The following is a 20,862-nucleotide window of genomic DNA, read 5'->3' as shown; positions in this document are numbered from 1 at the left end:
GGGCCACACTGCTCACAGGGTTAATCAATTTAACAAAGTCAATGATATCCTTTAAATCATACTGTCTCTGAATATCCGGAGTAAATAATAGCCACACAGAAAGACATGTTCCTAGTCCTGTGTACTTAACAGGCAATTTATTGACAGCATTAACAAATGCCTCACAGAAATCAACATGATTCCAAGTACCACCGAATTCTTTCTAAATGTTTTCACATTGAGTTGAAAATATTTGACATTCTTTAAAGGGAGAATAACATGGTATCATGTATTGTCAAAAAGTTAATTATTTAGAAATTTATTGTCTTTGGATAAATTAAAAGCACTAGATTACTACTTTTACAAAGACCTGTATCTAATTACAGTTTGTAGACTCGGTGCTTGCCAGCCATTATATGTCTAGAACACATACGGGAGGATGAGCCTGCTTCCACTGCAGAGAACACGTCCAAGTTATCACAGACAATACAAAGCCCAAGGCCGTACACAGCCTGCTCTCAGCTTGTGATCATTTACATATACACTACTCTCCTGTTGCACCAGTACAGAATCACAATCACCAGTCACTTGATAGTTCATATTTTATAAAAGTTTTCACAAGAGCACAGTAAAAAGTTACAGAGACTAGCTTGAGGCGGTCATCAAATGCCGTTTTCGGCGAGTTCCTTCTCCACGATGTTGCGGTACTCGTCGAAGCCTCCATCCAGAGATTTGACCGTCCCATCCTTGACCACCCATAGCTCCTTACATATCATTCGGATTAGTCGCTCGTCGTGGGAGACCAGCACCACCCCTCCCTGAGAACAAAACAATAACATCCTTATATACAAAATACCAAATGAAGAACATTTGCATATTTACTAAAGTTGACATTTATAAATATACATGTATTGCCAAACTTAATTATTCCTTTGGGATTAAATTTCATCTTGTTGTCTAATTAAAAATATTAAACATTTTAAAAATCTGATGTAGTTGACATCTGCACATATATAACAATTTACTGTAAAACCCAAAATATCTTTTTGGGAATTAATTTTGTTTTTTTCAGTAATCGTTCACAAAAAATTGAATCCCAGCAAATTTTTAACAAGGCCAATAGTTTTGATAGTTTTGACTAAAGGGTGAAAAAAATCCAAAAGAAACCATTTTAGATCACAAACAAATTTTATTCCCACAGCAATTTCTTCTTACGGTAAAACAGTATTAAAGGTTTTGTCTGTTTATACTAGATACAATGTTTTAAAAAAAAAAAAATCTTTTTATTCAGTTAAAGTAGTCCGAGTATCGCACTACGTCATAATACGGATTTTACAATATTGGTTCGACCTTTACAAAGCGTTTTTGATACCCGGTATTGATTTTGCTCTACATCGCTGTTGTAAACAATGGCAATAATAAGCAATTAGAACGGTAATATATGTATTCTATGAGAGATAGAAATTATTAATGTTGAGAAACTCGATTCTGTTAAAGTAAAATGAAAAACGAAGTTTCTGATTAACCAGGATCCCAGGTATGCTTATATCTTCTTTGTTTTGACCCCCCCCCCCGAATTTTTATTTTTCTTTTACTGAAACCGGTTTAAATTTAGAGACAGAAGCCATTTCGAATCTAATCAATTGTCAATTAATTAATGTTTAAATGATATCTAACATTGTTGACAGATCTAGGCAGAAAACTGTAGCAAAATGTGATTTTACGGATTTTTTCGTCAGGGTCTACTTGGTTTAGAGCTTATAGCGTGAAAAGTAATCCGTCAACATATAATTTATTTTACCAAATCTTTTTTCTAAGATGTCAATCTTTAGAATAAACACCATGAATTTAAGTTTGAGTCCATAAAATAGTAAAAAAATTACCAAACGCGATACTAGCATTGCATTTTTTGTATTCTATTTTGATATATCAAGTCCATAAAGCGTACTTACTTACAAAAATTTGCGCAAAATTATTGATGAGATATGGCTTAAATAAATATTTGTACTCTATTTTGTATGTTCAGTTCTAATTTTCCCAAAATTGGTAATTATTTTTAGGAAAAACGGACGTCTGGCAAATTTCATAATTGTCAATAATTTTCGCAAGGGGGTACACCCGTCTGAGAGGTGATAACAAACAAACTAGCATGTAAACATACATATTTTCTTTTGTATATGTATTGCTAGAATGTATATTTATCATTTAAAGCTAAGCTTTTAATGATTGAGCCCATTTAGTGCCGAGTATAGGACTACCTTAATCCATACAAAAGGTTTCTAGTATTTCAGTACCTGGAATTTCAGTATTGCATTCCCCAAAGCCTCTATCGTTTCCATGTCCAAATGGTTCGTCGGCTCATCAAGGATTAGGAAATTAGGACTAAAATAAAGACAATGATGAAATACAATTAGGAAATACACAACAAACTACCAGTACAAAACTGTAGCACACTGCATTAGTCCAATTTTCACTTTGTTACCTTAAGAAAAGCTGGAAAGGTTTCTATTTGGAGAAGTTGTACTTGTATTAAACTTAAAGTGTTGAGTAAATTGATGGCTTTACATTTCACATTGTATTAAAATTACTATACACATGAATTGAGACTCACTTGAGCATGTCAATCAAAGCGAAAGCCACCCTGCTCTTCTGACCCCCAGACAGACTGGAGACGGGACGAGTGGCCAGCTCTCCTGATACACCAAAGGCCCCCATCCTGTTCCTGTACAACTCTGAGGGCTTCCCTGTAAAGGTAAACAAGTTACTCAGAGAACTAGACAAACACCATAAACTCAATAAGGCCACATTGAATGAATAGTGCTTGGGATTTCTAGTAGCATTATTTCTGACTATCGGGTCACTTTGAAGAATGCAAGTTAGCAGCTTACAAATAAGAGGACACAGAATTGTTTTCCTGTCTGTATCTACGGTTCAGATCATGTATCTTTGTAATGCCAACGGCTCTAAAGACCTCAGAGTTAGGACAACAAAAGTAATCTTTATTTTTTAAGGCAAATATAATGTCACAGGCAGATTTAAAAAGGGGAATAACTTATTTGTTAATAAACTTAAAAGTTAAAAAGTAGGATTATTCCCCTTTTCAAAATTGCAATATATTATTGATTTGATGAGTCTGTGTCCGAGAAATTATTTAATGTGGTAATATTTGACCTGATAACTCTGTGCCTGAGGAAGAAAACGTGACTTTTTTGGCTTATAATAACTGATATTCAGCCTGTCTCTACAAACCAGTTTACACCTGGCTACGATGAGGCCATAAGCTAGACTTCTATCATCAGTCAGTAACCTGTATAGCACTCCTCCATCAGCCCTAAATACCTCATGCTGATATCATCAATCACTGATATTAGTAACATACCTGGGTAGCGCTGTGCCATCAGCTCTATGGACGTCATACTCATGTCCAGCTGGTCGACGTGATGCTGACTGAAGTAGCCGATACACAGACTCCGGTTGGCCTTTCTCCAGCCCTTCACTGGCTCCAGCTCCCCCAGCAAAATCTTCAACAGGGTCGTCTTACCAGCTCCATTCTCTCCCACCTGGATTGAAAAAATGTCAAAATATTCAAATTTATCAAACTCTTAAATGGCAGCATTTCTATCTTTATAATTTAGAAAATACTATTTCATTTAAAATTTGAATATATTTTTCGATCCTTTACATCCACATATAGCAAATTGATATTGAATGATGACATACGATACAGATCCTGGAGTCAGACTGAGTGTTCAAATTGAGGTCCTTAAATATTGGCTTGTCCTTGGAGTAGTAGAAGTCCATTTCATCCAGCTGTAGCACCGTGTGTTGTAGGTGTTCACAGTCTGTGAACCTGTAATTATACCAGACAAGGAATTGTTGAGGGGGTTGATAGAGTGTGTTGTAGGTGTTCAAGTACATAAATATCAAAACCTGGGAATACCTCTGTAATTTTTGCATTGTGAATGAAAACAGTATATCATTGTTATATCTTAAAAGCCATCAATTTCTTTGCCCTTGTTTTAATTCCTAAAATTTAAAATCATTAGTTTTCTGATGATTGACCATTCTGTACTCATCAATGGACAGGACGAGTAAAAGAGAATTCCCTATAACGAGTGAGAATAACGACTGCATGACTTACTTCAGTGTCACTTTGCTCTCTTTCTCAATGGGTTTCAGTTCAGGTCTGAAAATAGAATAATACAGAAAGAAGGGATATTGCGTAATCAAATCCTTTATAGATAAAGTCATGCACAAACAATGGAAGGGATACGGAGATAAACAATGTATACACAATGTATACATAAAAAGACAATAAACAACACGTAAACAATGTATACACAATGTATACATAACAAGACAATAAACAACACGTAAACAATGTATACACAATGTATACATAAAAAGACAATAAACAACGCGTAAACAATGTATACACAATGTATACATAAAAAGACAATAAACAACGCGTAAACAATGTATACACAATGTATACATAAAAAGACAATAAACAACACGTAAACAATGTATAATGAGGTTAGAACTTACAGTTTCTCTAACAGCTTTAGCTTGCTCTGTACTTGTGTTGCCCTGTTTGCATTGTATCTGAATCTATCGATGAACACCTGGAATCAAAACAAACAGCTTAATCATGTGATGCTCTTTAAAGATGTATCAGATTCTTTTAATGAATAAAATAAACAAAACTTTGTTTAAAAGATGTTAAACAGATACAAAGCCTTGATCTTAAACAAGGGATATCTGAAAAATGAGATGTTTGCTGTAAACAAACTTTTGTTCGCGTGCGAGGTGTGACTTTTTATCACAATGAACCAGTCCTTGTCATATGGCTGGAATAATAACTCGGGTGTGGATAAGGATTGATCACGAAAATCATTCGCCACGAACTAGTTCATCACAGATAAATTGCAAAATGAAATCATTGCAAACAAAAGTTGATTTACAGTACCGTGCTGGTATCAGTTAGTGATATACATGTAACTGTACCTGTATATGATCTCGGTACTCTTTCTGAGCCTCGTATTCCTTTTGCTGGTTCTTTAGACGTTCTTCCCGAGTTTTGGTAAACGACTCGTAATTGCCACGATAATTGTCTATTACACCACTATGTAAATGTAAAATGTCTGTGGCCACAGCATTTAAGAACGATCGGTCGTGAGACACAACAAAGATGGTGGATTTCCAAGTCTGAAAGAGATTTTGGAATAAAAGATTATAAATACTCAGAATATTAGAATATCTTGACCAAAAAAACTGAACTGACCCAAACAAGATCGTGATTAAATTCACTGTATATTACCTGTAGATAGTTCTCTAGCCAGATAATGGCTTTCATGTCCAACATGTTTGTGGGTTCTGAAAATCGAATAAGATATGCAAATGTGTAATAAATTTAAATTCATAATTATAACAAGTAATGACTTAAAATCAAACTATATGAGTGATGAACATGCACATGCTTGAAATTTGCATATCCATCTATAATTTCCAAAAATAAATTGAAGGAAAATCTTACCATCAAGAAGTAAAAGATCTGGTCTGGAAAGAAAAAATAAGTCAACTATAGTTGTATACAAGTTGTGTAGAAATTTTCTATGTATTATCTTTATAAAATCATTGAAAGAAACAATTCTATAATACTTAAACTGCTAACATATTTTGAGAAGAAAATTCATATATTTAAAAAAAAAAACTCACTGAGAGAAAAGAGCTCTGGCTAGGGCAAGTCTCATTCTCCAACCTCCAGAAAACTCCCTAGTGGAAAAATAAGTCAGTTAAAAACCCAGTACATTGTATCACAAACTTATATGCATTGTAATTATACCTATGATAGCCAAGTAAAACCCTACTGTTCTAAGTAAATTCATTATTAACCCTGTATATTTACTCTGTTGACTGATATAAAAATAGAAGGCATGGCTGTGCATGAATTATAAAGCATCAAAAAGCTCCAAAATAATCATATGAGAACCAAGAAATCACCACTCTGAAAGACAGCCCTGTTTCTAGCACTGATCAGTTGAATAAAAACATTACTGAGATAGTACTCACTTGGTGGGCATTTTCTGCATGTGTGGTGTGAATCCCAGGCCTGCCAAGATCACCGCCGCCTTGGCTGGTGCCTTGTCCGCCTCAATGGCCTCCAGATGCTGGTAAATCTCCGACAGCCGTGTGGACAACATGTTATCACCACTTGGACTAAAACAGAGGATTAGGAGAGATGAGGTCAAGAACACATTTACCTACCAGAGAATTCATCATTGCTAGTAAATAAAGCCCCACCTTACAAACAGAGGGAGCTATCAAGATAGTGCATATATTTGTACAGTAAAACTGTAAAAGCAATACTCCAAAAATAAAATATTTATTTACAGCCCATTCGGTTTCATTTTAATGTTTATAACAAATTAAATTTGTCCCTGGTGTATTTCACTGTACCTTATTTAGATTACAATCATTGTAAATAGCCTCAATTTAATCACAGCTTGTAATATACCTTGAGGACAGTTGCAGTGAGATAGCCTTCTCCTCCCTCAGAAGTTTCTCTCTCTCCTCATCACACTCCAGCACACTCTCCAGGGCGATCGTTTCGTCACCCTCCACTTCTTGTTCCACATGGAGAACTGATATGTGTGAAGGGATCATCAAGTGACCTCTACAAACACACGTGGGAAAAAACCCTTGAACTTCTGTTGTAACATTTCTATATCATGACATTTTTTATTTTGTATAGAATATTATTTTCTGCATGAAATATTTTATAAAGTGGTCAGAAGTTGTTTATTGAAATGTTACTGAAAACTTTTCATATCATGTTCTAACCAAAAAGAGGAATTTAAAAGCAACAGGAAATGTATACTAATGATTTACTTTGAAATCATTTTCAGCAGTGTGGTTTTCCCTAGACCATTTCTACCAACAAAGCCGTATCTTCTACCATAGATCAGATGAATTGATGCCCCAGAGATCAACTGTCTGTAATACAAAATCAGCAAATTGTAACTCACAGATTTATACATACATTGCACATATATGTGTATAGAGAATGACAGAAAAATTAACTTTTTTTTCATTCAACAGCATTTGTATTTGTTTGCTTATATATTCATTAGTTGTCTAATCATTTTTTACTTTTCACCAAATGCAATATCAAAGTTCTCTATCTTGACGTCCATGGATCTGTTTGTTCCAGATAAATCCAGCTTGACATCTTTCTTGTTGATTTGTTGGCAAGCAGTGGCTTCCTCCTGTATACTGAAACAGAGATCATTTATAAATAAATGATGTGTAACACACATTTATAGGAAAGTACACAGGAGAAGCAATTTTAATTCCTTTTAAACATAATTTGCTTTATCCAGTTTATAATACAAATTTAAGATTTGCTCTAACCATGTTTAACTATACTTCTTCCTAAAATATAACCATATCAGGCATGTGTAAATGTACTGGTTATATTTACTCAAGAATGGAGAATCCAACAAAGAGAGCCTAAAACCTTTTTTTAATATAAACAAATGAATTTCTCTTGCGTAACCTCCTCCATGATTTCAACTTTGGTTTTATTCAATTAGTGAAATGTACATGGATATAAGGTTATCGCATGTCACTGATGAATAACACATTGAGAGAACCTGATATTTACTCGGAGATGCTATGGATTATTTGTTTATACTTACGTTGGTTTTGATTTGTTATCTTGCTTTCTGTCCTGTTTCTTCTTTATTTGTGCCTCTGCTTTCTCTAATTTCTTTTGATCAACAATCTGAAGAAATTCACATACCAAGTTAACACTCAATGCGAAGACAAGCAAATATTATACCAAAAACAACAAAAATTTGCGAAGAGCTAATTATCCTGAAACATTGGAATCAAAAACAAATGCAGGATTAGAAAACTGACTGTATTGCTGTCTCTTTTAGAAAGCCATATACTGTTTGATTGCTTGATTTCCTCAGTTTCTGTTCGAAGACTGGATATCTGAACTGGAGCATTTAGTAACTTTTGTACAGGTGCAGCAGAGTCTTTATTATTGGTTCTGAACACAAAATTTACAAAAAATTAGAGGAGTACAAACTAAAGCCATATAAATCTGAAAGGATACATGTAGCTACCGTAACTGTTTTGACTTTGTTTTATCACATCTCTGTAGATATGGATAGATATATTGCTACTGGCACTGCTATCTTTTTTATTCAATAGCCAAAATCTAAACATGCATCCAAAAGAATCAATAACTGATACATCCAGTTTGCAGTGAACTTACAATGACATCAAGGAGTGAAGTTTTTCACAAATATTTTTGATTTCATCATCTGTCTTGCTGTCGTCAGTGCCCTGTAGAATACCACCTATGGCATCATATAAATCCTCCGACGTATTAAAATCATCATGACCATCTTCTAACATACCTGAAAAGATACATAGTAATGTATTTTCCTTGAAAAAATGACATACACGAACGGGGGAATATGTTAAGGGAGATGGGAGGTTCTACATAATATGAAAAAACACAGTGAACAGACCAGGATTTGAGCCAAGACTCCTTGATTCTCTAGTCAGGTGCTCCACCATACTGAACTGCAGTACCAAATGGATACAACAGAACACCAGAGTGGAACCCAAGAGTGTCCAGTCTGGGTCCACTCTTTTCTTACATGTGTATGATCTAGGATCAGCTCTGCATTTACTCAATATCTGTTTCGTGTTTACTCAGGGTCTACTAATAGAACCTAGCTTTTAGGGTTCACTTAACGCTTTCAAGGTGAAATAACTGCCCCTTTATTTTTATAAGTCAATTAAAGCATTGGTCCATCTGTCGATATATCACACTACAGATTTGTAAGTTTGACTGGACATTAACTTTAAGGTCTGCCTTAGCAGTCTTGAATGAAACACCAAGCTGACATGTAAGTTTATTTGGTTTTCAGTTGGAGTTTGCTTTCTGTTAGGTTGTGTCTGGTCGTACTTTATATAGCACTTTAGCTGCAAATTAATGTAGCCCTGTGATCAAACCAAACAATCTGACTATCACATTCCTCCTATTTCAATAATCTTTGTCCTGCAATGATCTATATCTACATCTGAGGTGCACTGCAGCTCCTATTAGTTCCGTGGGTGGTCACTGCACCAAACGTCACAGAGAGCAAACATGTCAGTCTAATCTGTCAGTCGCAGGCTAGGCCTACATTTGATTCATTATTTAAATTGATTATTCTCTCATTAAATACATCTAGATGATTTTTGTAGTTTGTCATAATAAATTAACTTCAATAAGATTTGGATACAATTATAATTTCGGTGGCACAAAGTTTTCATTGTTTCTATGATACATGACTTCATTCCATGCGTTTGATCAGCTGAGTAAAAATTTTAGATCCTTTTCCCATTTCAATAATTTTATGACTGGAAAATGGTATAATTTTAGTCCAACAAAAACACTGAAATAATCTTAACCTTACCATTTACATAATGAACGATTTCTGAGTCGATATTTGGAAAGCATTGCGTCAAAACTGCCTCATAGTCTGCCATGATGTCGAAACCGGTAGTCTAGAAGAAAAAGATTAAGTTGTAATCTTATTACTTCGATTACATTTAACAGATTCATGGCACTTTTATTGTGAAATTGTTTATTTGCAATAGACTCTTCTACTTGTAACATATATAAACTTTGCTAAAGATATAGAATTAAAAACTGTTAGAGGTTTGAGATTACAATGTTTACTTCCGGTTTAAAAGACGATACATTGAACTGACAATTACTGAATTAGAACTTCGTTGAAAGAATCAATGAAAACATGCAACAAAGTTGCTATAGATTAAAGTTGAAACGTTAACGGTTGTATCTTCGGATCAAGGGCGTCAGAGAATAGTAATTTTGTAAGTTAATTTAATGTCATGATCGTTTACTCCTTACTTTGACCCTCCCCTCATCATGCTCATCAGTTCATGCACATGGCATTCTGCAGTTATGGTAATGACTAATGAGTAACGCCTCTTCTTGCACGGTGCTCATTTTACGGGTTCCAGTGTTCTAGCTGGTCTAGCGTGTAAGTTCTTACATCAGTATGTGCAATGACCTTAACCAGGTCCAGTACAATCTCCAGAATTAGCTACATGTATATAGCATGAATAAGCTAAATAGCTTTATAAAGCTATTCAGAGTAGCTTCATTTAGCTATTTTGTCATACATTTTTCTGAAATTTGTAATTTTATCAGTTAGTATAAAAATCGCACTTAAGTCCAGTGATAGTTTTCAACTTTGAACTGTTTTGTGAACAATGCATGTAAAGAATACTCATCAATTTGCGTCTCCTTAAGAGACTTTGCACTAAAAGTTTTGGGGCAACTGATTCATGACCACACAGTTATTTCTTGAATGAAATATAAAAAAGGTCAGTTATGATAAACAAGATAATTGATTGGTAATAATTTATCACAATGAGAAGAAATCATACTTATCCACGCCTCATTGCACACAAAGTGGTAAACAGTTACCCAAACAATGGAAATATATTTTTTGCTTATAAGTGTTTAAAAGCTGCAGTGTTAAAACTATCTTTAATTGTGGTCAAGTTTACAATGGTCAGTTGTGCAAATATGAGTAGCAAGTTAATTGCGATTTTTTGTCCATTTCTTACAATAAATATTTTCTTCAAAAACTGCACATAAATAGCTTTATTAAGCTTTTTTGAATAGCTTTATAAAACTATGTAGCTTTTTCAAGCTATATAGCTAAATCAAGAGATTCTACTGGACCTGTTAACTTAAAGAAATGACATGAGAGAGAAAACCCTCTTCACTCCCAAAAGCTATAGTGAATTTTTTTGGTGTAACCCTGGATTAAATTTGTTTGGACGTATAAATGAATGTAACCCTTCCCAAATTTTAATAAGTCTTTCATTTTATTCATATTATATTTAGAAATTCGGCCCATACTTAGTTCTTACGATTAAAATCATGATTTTAGACTAGTATAGAACAGAACTGTATATGCTTTACCCACTTCAGTACCTCAGAACCAACATCCTTCTTACGATTGGTCTATTGCAACTAAATCTTCTATTTTCATCTTAAATTTGATGTGTTTGAGAAAATTAACTGTAAGCAACGGAAATGAGAAGAAAACTCAGTCTTGTTTTTCAGTTCTGCTTGATATAAAAAAATTGTGTATATTTGTTTGTAGCATATTAATTAGCATAATTTTAAGCCTTCTCTTCAATCTATATTTTTTTAGGGGTGGGTGAGGGTGAAGGAAAATATTAAAAAAAGATCAAGTGATCCAGCAACTTCCTTTATACTGCCGTTTGAGTCATTGCAGATTATTATGAAAAAAATTGTATGTATTGTTTGATTAGAAAACCAATGGACTTGTGAGATGGGGAACCAGCTGACAGGAATAGCCCCGTCTCAGATTCAGCCGGTGGATCAGTACCTAACGGACATTCCAGATTACCAATATGAAAACAGGTCTGAAGATTTTATCTCATTATTACAATTTAACCATCTTTGCCAGCCAAGGGTTTTTGGGGGAGCGGAGTGGACCAAAAACCCTTGGCCAGCCAAGATGCAATTTAACTTGACTTCAAGATATACAAAAATTGTGTGCATTTTTATTATGGGTATTAAAATAAATTTCTTTTGAAATATCATGATCACCACTACAATCTGCATGGTGTAACATTTTATTGGGAGATGATGAACTCTATGTAGAGTTTCATTCATTATCTTCATATGGAGTTTCTGTTTATCTAGTTTGGGCAGTACCAGGTTCTTTAAAGTAGCCAGAGCTCGTACAAAGGAAGGCCTTGCAGTGGTGAAAGTCTTTGTCATTCATGATCCCTCGCTTCCTTTGACTTCTCATAGAAACAAATTAGAAGGTCAGTGTGTTATATTTCATTAACTTTATCTATGTAAGTCTTCTTTTAATAGACTTACTGTCTTCGATTAAAAGCTCACTGAAATTTTTTCTTTCATATATTTCCTCAAAAAATTAATTTCTAGGATAAAAAACTCTAATGCTCTATTGCACATCAGTAAACTGTTATTCTTCTATCAAGATATTGCATATATGGGATTGCTTATGCCTAGGAATTACAACATACTATTCATATACCAGTACATGTACATATTAGATACTGATGGTCTGGTTTTTTTTCCTATTTTAGACATTCACATCCGACTCCAAGGAAGCACCTCCAACTGTCTGCCATTCCAGAAGGCCATTGTAAGTATTCTCTCCCACAAAGAATCCTCATCATGATAGAACAGGAGCTCAAGGCCTGGGCATATACTGAGATTTATAGACTTCAACCATGTCAGACACCAGAGTTTATTGGAGAATATATTTCTTTTTCAGCATTCTGACAAAGCTGCTTTGCTTTTCCGACAATATGTCAAGGACAGTTTGTATGACAGAATTAGCACACGCCCATTTCTGAACAGAATTGAGAAAAAATGGCTTGCCTTTCAGCTGTTATGTGCCCTGAATCAGTGCCATAAAATCAAAGTAAGTACATTTATTTATTCTAATCCTGATTCAGTTTAGTGAAATTATGGTTGTTTTATATGAGAGTAAGGATGGACTACAACCTCTGTGATTAATTCTTTGACAGGTGTGTCATGGTGACATAAAGGCAGAAAATGTCATGATCACCAGTTGGAACTGGCTTCTTCTCACTGACTTTGCCAGCTTCAAACCAACATACCTTCCCGAGGTAATCGGTCACAAAGAGATCTTAGATCAGGGTCTTCTAATGTGATAAATGCTTAAATTTTTATCTACCTACTGGTAATGGTAATTTTGAATTCTTCTTTCTCTCAAAATATTTCTATTCAGCTGTTTTTGACTTGTCATTAAATCAAGATTTTATACCTTTATGATAAAGTTGATATGCTAGCTCTAAACAATTGCAATGTTTTATTCCAGGACAACCCTTCAGACTTCTCTTACTTCTTTGACACATCAAGGCGAAGATGTTGTTACATTGCCCCAGAGAGATTTGTTGAGAGTGGACTTAAAAACCAGGAAGGTGCAGGCCAAACTATAGATTTGACCTCTAATGATGAGGTCAAGTCAGGGGACATTACTCCACCGATGGATATATTCTCTGCAGGGTCTGTATCTACAAAAAGAATTTCACCAATATTTATTTGTATGAAAATTTATTTCCATAAATACGAAGCATTTTTCATAAGCCTGGAATTTAATCTTAGTGTATGTGTAAAATATGATGTTTAATGTGCTGTACATACATAAAGGTTGTATATTTAAAAAATGTTGTATCATGTGATATTTTTTTTTTCCGAAGATTAAAATATAAAATCCTAAACTGTAAACTTGTTTGAAGCAGTGTGACATTTGAATTGTAAAGTTTTCTTTCTACTAGATGTGTGTTATGCAAACTGTAAACTTGTTTGAAGCAGTGTGACATTTGAATTGTAAAGTTTTCTTTCTACTAGATGTGTGTTATGCAAACTGTAAACTTGTTTGAAGCAGTGTGACATTTGAACTGTAAACTTTTCTACCTACTAGATTTCTATTATGCAAACTGTAAACTTGTTTGAAGCAGTGTGACATTTAAGCTGTAAACTGTTCTACTTTCCAGATGTGTGGTATGTGAGCTGTTTACTGAGGGAACCCCTCCGTTTGATTTCTCTCAGTTACTGGCCTACAGAAATGGAGAGTACAGCCCTTGGAAGGTCCTTGAAAAAATTGATGACAACTACATCAGGGTAGGTTAAGCAATGTATGTCATAGTGGTTCCAGGTCAAGGTCAAATACATATATAGGTCAAGGCCAATAACATGTCAAGCTCAAGGTCATATGCATGAACATATTCTGGTGACTTTCATCGACTTAAAAGGAAATATAACTGTTTTGAAAGTCTCATGTTCACACTTTCAAAAACTACTGTAACAATTAAATACAGGGTATTTGTTATGTGACATCTGTTTCTCAAAGTGAAGTCTTGTGCTTGGATAGTTAAGATATCATCTGCAACATTTTCAAAAGAAATACCTTTGAATTAAGAAAATACAAATACAACCTATTTGTAGGACTTGGTGCGTCACATGATAAAGAAGGATCCGTCTCACCGACTGTCTGCGGAGGAATACATGATACAGCAGAGAGGGAAGGCATTCCCCGAGTACTTCTACACCTTCCTCAAGATCTACCTCCAACAGTTCGTCTCCACCCCCCTCACCCCGCCCGATGACCGCATCAACAAGTCAGTCACACTCTGTCCTCATACTTACTCTACAACTGTTATAGCATAAAGCAAGGAATTTTTGTATATTGTATACCTCCTTATATGTAATTCAGACACATGTTTATTCACTATTAAGAGAAAGATGTGCAACAAAAATTTCATAATTATGTTCAAATGATGTTAAATATTTAGCTTATCTAAAAATTTCTTATTATTTTACGGATGGGCACATTTACTCTATATTTTGTTTCTTTTATGTGTATTCTCCTTTTAAAATATCTTGATGTTTCTTTAGGATTAAGAGGGATTTCCCTCGTATTGTGAAGAGTATTTGTCCTCAGGAGGAGCGATCCGAGGACAACATTGGTCTGGTCCTCATCATCTCACTGATTAGTTCTAGCTCCAGGAAATTACACGTAAGAATCTTAGGTCGTCCCTGGAAGAGTGAATATAAATATGATAGAGTCTCAATTGATTCAAGATATCGTATTAGTACAAATCATTTTTAATACTCTGTACTGGTATGTGACATTTTACGGTGATTGGTAGAATTAAAGTGTTGAAAGATGTACAAGAAACACAGAGTTTCTCAGCTTATTATTAATTTTAAAAGAGAAAATTTGAGAGCTGCACATAAGTGACCTAAAGATTAAATTAGAATAAATTACTCTGAAGTAATCACAGAAATATTCACCCTATTGTCTCAGTCCAAAGTCCTCACATTTCAAGAATTTTTCTAATATGTACTAAATCATACAGATGTTAAAAGGTAGATCGCCTAATATCCATGTTGATCTTTCAGTTCTGTAACACAAAGCTGACGGCCTTACAACTCCTGCTGGAAGCATCAAAGTTTGTCACAACTGACATCATTCTGGACAGAATCATTCCATATATGGTAAAGCTAAAAAATATCTATTCATATAAAAAAAGATTTGTACAAACAATTTGTCTTTGATGTGCAAAGACTACCGAACTGTTGGTTATTTTGTTTTGCACAGTTTGTTGATGATATCTGTCTTTCACAGTTAATCATTGTCCTGTCCAGACTGAAGATCTTAAAATCTGTTTTGATTTCTTTGTTGAGTTTTGCCCGAGTTTTACAGAGTTAAAATCTGTTTTGTAGTTGAGTTTCGCCAATGACCAGTTCCCACGTGTGAGGGCGGAGGTCATCCATGTGGTCACCCAGTGTCTGCTAGACGTCGACTCCATTCCAAGAAGGTCAGAGTTTTATCTCTTTAAAATGGCATGTTTATTCCTCTATTTCTAGAAGGTGAGAACTTATAGAAAATATATGTACAGGTACTTTATTCCTAATGTGTGTCATTTTATTTCTTCTTAATTGAAATTTTACTCATTCATTATCTGTACTAGTTGTATAAATCTCAATCAAAGATTTAGATCTTCAAAAAAAACAAACAAACATCAAAATATTGTGATTCATCATCAAATGATGGATGTTCTCCTTCTCATAATTATACTTTCATGGTAGCCAGTCAGTTTTATTCAGGACAAAACAGATGATATGTCATAAATTGTTTGTACGGAATGCACTGACTGTAAAGGGATATGACAGGAATTCTGTTTGAATTGAAAGTAAATACTGTAGATTCCTAATTAAACGCGTGGAATTAGTATCCATGTAAAATCGCGAGAAGTACATCTCGCAGATTTTATAACCTCGCTTTTATTTTTCAGACACATGTAAACTAAGTGGAACTATGAAAAAAATTTGGTGTTTCCAATTTTTATACCCCCGCTCCGAAGGAGTGGGGGTATACTGTTTTACCCTTGTGTGTCTGTATGTCTGTCCGTCCGTAACAAAAATTTCTGTCGCATTTTTCTCAGCAACTATTTATCGCAGATGCTTGAAATTTTAACACAGTGTTTGTTAAGGCATGCCATATCGTGGGATATATTTTTGTACCAATCGGACGTCAACTTCCTGTTAAATGACGACTTTGCTTATTTTTTAACCAAAATTTTCAAACAAATTTTCGTCAAAGATTTCTCAGCAACTATTTATTGCAGATGCTTGAAATTTTAACACAGTGTTTGTTAAGGCATGCCATATCGTGGGATATATTTTTGTACCAATCAGACGTCAACTTCCTGTTAAATGACGACTTTGCTTATTTTTTAGCCAAAATTTTCAAACAAATTTTCGTCAAAGATTTCTCAGCAACTGTTTATTGCAGATGCTTGAAATTTTTACACAGTATTTGTATAGGCATGCCATATTGTGGGATATATTTTTGTACAAATCAGACGTCAACTTCCTGTTAAATGACGACTTTGTTTATTTTTAGCAAAACTTTTCAAACAAATTTCCGTCAAAGAATTCTCAGCAACTGTTTATTGCAGATGCTTGAAATTTTTACACAGTGTTTTTGAAGGCATGCCATATCGTGGGATGTATTTTTGTACCAATCAGACGTCAACTTCCTGTTAAATGACGACTTTGCTTATTTTTTAGCCAAAATTTTCAAACAAATTTTCGTCAAAGATTTCTCAGCAACTGTTTATTGCAGATGCTTGAAATTTTTACACAGTATTTGTATAGGCATGCCATATTGTGGGATATATTTTTGTACAAATCAGACGTCAACTTCCTGTTAAATGACGACTTTGTTTATTTTTAGCAAAACTTTTCAAACAAATTTCCGTCAAAGAATTCTCAGCAACTGTTTATTGCAGATGCTTGAAATTTTTACACAGTGTTTTTTAAGGCATGCCATATCGTGGGATGTATTTTTGTACCAATCAGACGTCAACTTCCTGTTAAATGACGACTTTGCTTATTTTTTAGCCAAAATTTTCAAACAAATTTTCGTCAAAGATTTCTCAGCAACTGTTTATTGCAGATGCTTGAAATTTTTACACAGTATTTGTATAGGCATGCCATATTGTGGGATATATTTTTGTACAAATCAGACGTCAACTTCCTGTTAAATGACGACTTTGTTTATTTTTAGCAAAACTTTTCAAACAAATTTCCGTCAAAGAATTCTCAGCAACTGTTTATTGCAGATGCTTGAAATTTTTACACAGTGTTTTTGAAGGCATGCCATATCGTGGGATGTATTTTTGTACCAATCAGACGTCAACTTCCTGTTAAATGACGACTTTGCTTATTTTTTAGCCAAAATTTTCAAACAAATTTTCGTCAAAGATTTCTCAGCAACTGTTTATTGCAGATGCTTGAAATTTTTACACAGTATTTGTATAGGCATGCCATATTGTGGGATATATTTTTGTACAAATCAGACGTCAACTTCCTGTTAAATGACGACTTTGTTTATTTTAGCAAAACTTTTCAAACAAATTTCCGTCAAAGAATTCTCAGCAACTGTTTATTGCAGATGCTTGAAATTTTTACACAGTGTTTTTTAAGGCATGCCATATCATGGGATGTATTTTTGTACCAATCAGACGTCAACTTCCTGTTAAATGACAACTTTGTTTATTTTTTGCCAAAATTTTCAAACAAATTTCCTTCAAAGAATTCTCAGCAACTATTTATTGCAGATGCTTGAAATTTTAACACACTATTTGTTTTGGCATGCCATATTGTGGGATATATTTTTGTATCAATCGGACGTCAACTTCCTGTTAAATAATGACTTTGTTTATTTTTTGCCAAAATTTTCAAACAAATTTTCGTCAAAGATTTCTCAGCAGCTATTTATCGGAGATGCTTTATTTTACACAGTGTTTGTTTAGGCATGCTATATTGTGGGATATATTTCTGTACCAATCGGATGCCAGCTTTCTGTTAAATGTCGACTTTGCTTATTTTGCATATTCACATCAGAGCGGGGGTATCACTAGTGAGCATTGGCTCACAGATATCTTGTTTTATCTCGCGATTTTATGCAAAATAGTTGAATCACGGAATTAAGTACTCGCGTAAAATAAGGAATTTACAGTAACTCACTTAAAATTTTTATATTGTTTCAGTGATGCCAATGTGTTTCCCGAGTACATCTTTCCAAACATAGTAAGAGCTCTTTCAAATCTAAAGCTAGAAATACCCATCACTTCTCTCAGTAACAGGATTAATTCTTTTCTTTTTTATTTTTAATGATAAAAAGATCCACATATTTACGTTGTTTTTGACAGACCCACCTGACCCAGGACCCTGTGGTAATGGTCAGAGCGGCATATGCTGAAAACATCGCCAAGTTAGCCGAGACAGCTCTCAGGTAAAAGGCCACTTCTTATTCACCCATTTGAACTTCTTGTCTACAGGGAATTTTAAATTTAGGGCCCTATATATACACTCTCATACTTTTTATGACATTTATAAAGGAATTCTTTTATTTTCAAAAATTGAACATTTTTATAATTCTGACGCGTTATAAACAAAGGGGGAGAACTCTGTATGACTGGATTACTTACAGCTAAGAATGTCTCCATAAGTCAGTGTCTTAAATGTGTATGATGTTTGTTGCAGGGTTCTAGAGATGACCCAGAGGATTGACCTTGAAGAGACGGAAGAGGAGGAATCGGTGGACGGACTGTTATATCAGGTAACCTTTGGACCTTTGTTGTATCAAGTGCAATATTTTCTGTTTATTGAAAGCTGATGGGTTCAGTTTGGTATTCTAATTGCTTTTCAGTATGAATTTAGAAGAGTGTATAAACTTTACAGGACTGATCAAAGTTGCTACAATAGTGTTTTTAGTCCAATGTTGTTTTGGTTCATGAAAAGCATTAATCATTCTGACTTTTAAAACTTAAGGATTTATCAAATCAAATTGTGTGTGTAGCATGAACTAGATATAAGTTTTTTTATTTCATTATCATAATGCCTCTCCTAAAGTATTAGTCAAATACGATTAACTTAAAGATAAATATTAAACAGTAATATTTCTTCACCACACCAGGCTAACTATGACATTGAACTGCTGACTTTACAAGAGATCATTCAGCAGAAGGTCGTGACCTTGCTCAGTGACCCAGATAACAGCGTCAAGCGGACACTGCTGGAGAACGGAATCACGAAGCTCTGTGTGTTCTTTGGGCGACAGAAAGGTAGCTCGGAATTCCTGTACTCAGTTCATTCTTATATTATCTGTTGATTAACTTAACAAAAGCAAAGATTTTAATAAATTCATTTATAATCAAATGAACAAAGACATAGTTGCTAATAAATTTGACGTTTATTTACTATTCCAGCCAATGATGTTCTCTTGTCACACATGATAACTTTCCTCAATGACAAGGTCAGAGTTCACTCTATTTCCATAAACTTTATTGGCATCACCCTTGCCTTAAGCTGTCTGTTTAATCTTGTCTTTTTTGTATTGTTCTACAGACTGACTGGCACCTGCGGGGCTCGTTTTTTGACAACATAGTGGGCGTGGCAGCGTATGTGGGCTGGCAGAGTTGTTCCATTCTGAAACCACTTCTGGATCAGGTAGGGCAAGTTCACAATCCAGCATCTCGTCCAATGATGTGCATGCTGTCTCCTTGTATTTAATGGGTTAGTTACGATTCATGTGTGTGTTATATTTTATTACTATATAACTTTAAATCGCAATGTTTCAGGGCCTGAGTGACCCAGAAGAGTTTGTGGTCCATAAAACCCTGGGGGCCCTCACCGCCCTGACGGAACTTGGTCTGATTCAGAAATCCATGCTTCAGGAGTTCCTGCAGGAAGTTGTCCCTTTTTTAGCACACCCTGTAAGTGTTTGGCTTACTCTGTATCACTCTGACTCATCTGTTTATGACACACCCTGTATTAGTATTTGGCACATGCTGTAGTACACATTCATGTATGTGACAAACCTTGCAAGTCTGGCATCTTTTACATATGACACAGCCTCTTTGTAGTGGTCTTTGCTTTAAAAATTATGATCTTACATATCATTATTCACTGTCTCCACAATTTGAATAAATACGTGTATTTCCATAACACTTGACATGAAATAATTATTGATTATTTTTGTACATTGATAAAGTTAAGAGAAAACTGTTTTACGTTATATAAACCAGGGTTTTTCCTTATCAATTTCATTAGAAATAAAGAAATACAATGTATGTACAATCATGTGTTGGATTTTCCATGAGCATTGTTTACTGTATTCAATCACTCAATATCTCTTTAACAGTCACAGTAAAATTCACCACACTTCATTAAGATCTGTCACTACTATTTTTGTCTAAAACACGCTTCATTTGTTTTGAATCTCAGTAAAATTTTAAAAGATAAAAACCCATGCATGTAAATCATTTCAGTTGAACCAATAAGTTTGTTTTCAGTAAATTTGCTTTAAATCAGTCTGATTAAAACCACCCCCTTACTCTCACCTTAAAGGGTAAGAAAAAGAGGGGTGGTTTTAATTAGACTGCATGGCTTTAAATATCTTTGCAATATTTTCTGTTTGCTAAAAGTTGATGTGTCGTTTCTGTTATTATAATGTAAGCTAATCACTTTGATTTCTTAATAAATCAGATGGTCAAGGAGGATTAATTGTTTGCTGTCCTTGTTTGTAGGGGATCTGGATTCGTCAAGGCGCCATCGGATTTATCTCGGCCCTGACCAGAATGTTTAACATTGCTGACGTCCACTGCAAGGTGTTACCGGCCCTACAGCCCTGTCTCAAGAAACCGGTCCTACAGATGGACAAAGAGGTACGG

General features: G+C 34.6%; 2 protein-coding genes across 2 annotated transcripts in view; one reads left to right on the top strand and one right to left on the bottom strand.

Moving 5' to 3' along the window:
• Positions 1-102: 102 nt before the first annotated feature.
• On the bottom strand, positions 103-9,552 carry LOC128188159 (ATP-binding cassette sub-family F member 3-like). Its single transcript, XM_052859038.1, has 19 exons — positions 9,462-9,552; positions 8,267-8,411; positions 7,903-8,038; positions 7,680-7,765; positions 7,132-7,254; positions 6,871-6,975; positions 6,497-6,655; positions 6,052-6,198; positions 5,698-5,754; positions 5,516-5,538; positions 5,300-5,355; positions 4,987-5,187; positions 4,528-4,604; positions 4,121-4,165; positions 3,700-3,829; positions 3,359-3,539; positions 2,591-2,723; positions 2,274-2,361; positions 103-797 (listed from the first exon to the last, which is right to left on the bottom strand). Exons 1-19 carry the CDS (start codon positions 9,532-9,534, stop codon positions 642-644), a joined length of 2,121 nt encoding a protein of 706 aa, XP_052714998.1. The 5' UTR covers positions 9,535-9,552; the 3' UTR covers positions 103-641.
• A 176-nt stretch (positions 9,553-9,728) lies between these two features.
• Positions 9,729-20,862, top strand: part of LOC128188155 (phosphoinositide 3-kinase regulatory subunit 4-like) — a 37,196-nt gene continuing 26,062 nt past the window's right edge. Inside the window, exons 1-20 of the mRNA XM_052859034.1 lie at positions 9,729-9,882; positions 11,362-11,473; positions 11,759-11,883; positions 12,172-12,230; positions 12,363-12,512; positions 12,619-12,720; positions 12,933-13,120; positions 13,612-13,738; positions 14,063-14,235; positions 14,513-14,633; positions 15,020-15,115; positions 15,344-15,438; positions 18,178-18,217; positions 18,340-18,422; positions 18,674-18,749; positions 19,107-19,254; positions 19,399-19,445; positions 19,538-19,639; positions 19,771-19,905; positions 20,719-20,856. Of these exons, the coding sequence (XP_052714994.1) occupies positions 11,382-11,473; positions 11,759-11,883; positions 12,172-12,230; positions 12,363-12,512; positions 12,619-12,720; positions 12,933-13,120; positions 13,612-13,738; positions 14,063-14,235; positions 14,513-14,633; positions 15,020-15,115; positions 15,344-15,438; positions 18,178-18,217; positions 18,340-18,422; positions 18,674-18,749; positions 19,107-19,254; positions 19,399-19,445; positions 19,538-19,639; positions 19,771-19,905; positions 20,719-20,856 (2,097 nt within the window). The 5' untranslated portion in view covers positions 9,729-9,882; positions 11,362-11,381. The remainder of the gene's footprint in view (positions 9,883-11,361; positions 11,474-11,758; positions 11,884-12,171; positions 12,231-12,362; positions 12,513-12,618; positions 12,721-12,932; positions 13,121-13,611; positions 13,739-14,062; positions 14,236-14,512; positions 14,634-15,019; positions 15,116-15,343; positions 15,439-18,177; positions 18,218-18,339; positions 18,423-18,673; positions 18,750-19,106; positions 19,255-19,398; positions 19,446-19,537; positions 19,640-19,770; positions 19,906-20,718; positions 20,857-20,862) is intronic.

The sequence above is a fragment of the Crassostrea angulata genome, chromosome 6 (genome assembly GCF_025612915.1).
Source record: "Crassostrea angulata isolate pt1a10 chromosome 6, ASM2561291v2, whole genome shotgun sequence".
Lineage (NCBI taxonomy): Eukaryota > Metazoa > Mollusca > Bivalvia > Ostreida > Ostreidae > Magallana > Magallana angulata.
The sequence above is the reverse complement of the archived record's forward strand: the minus strand, read 5'-3'. Positions and strand labels throughout refer to the sequence as shown.

What these genes read in the sequence shown, in the direction of transcription:
- LOC128188159 (XM_052859038.1), bottom strand. Translation starts at nt 9,534, where the DNA reads ATGGCAGACTATGAGGCAGTTTTGACGCAATGCTTTCCAAATATCGAC. An exon ending in GCCAGAGCTCTTTTCTCTCA is followed by an intron (nt 5,539 to 5,697) that starts GTGAGTTTTTTT and finishes TTTTCTTTCCAG; the next exon opens with ACCAGATCTTTTACTTCTTG. An exon ending in GATGGCACAGCGCTACCCAG is followed by an intron (nt 2,724 to 3,358) that starts GTATGTTACTAA and finishes TTACCTTTACAG; the next exon opens with GGAAGCCCTCAGAGTTGTAC.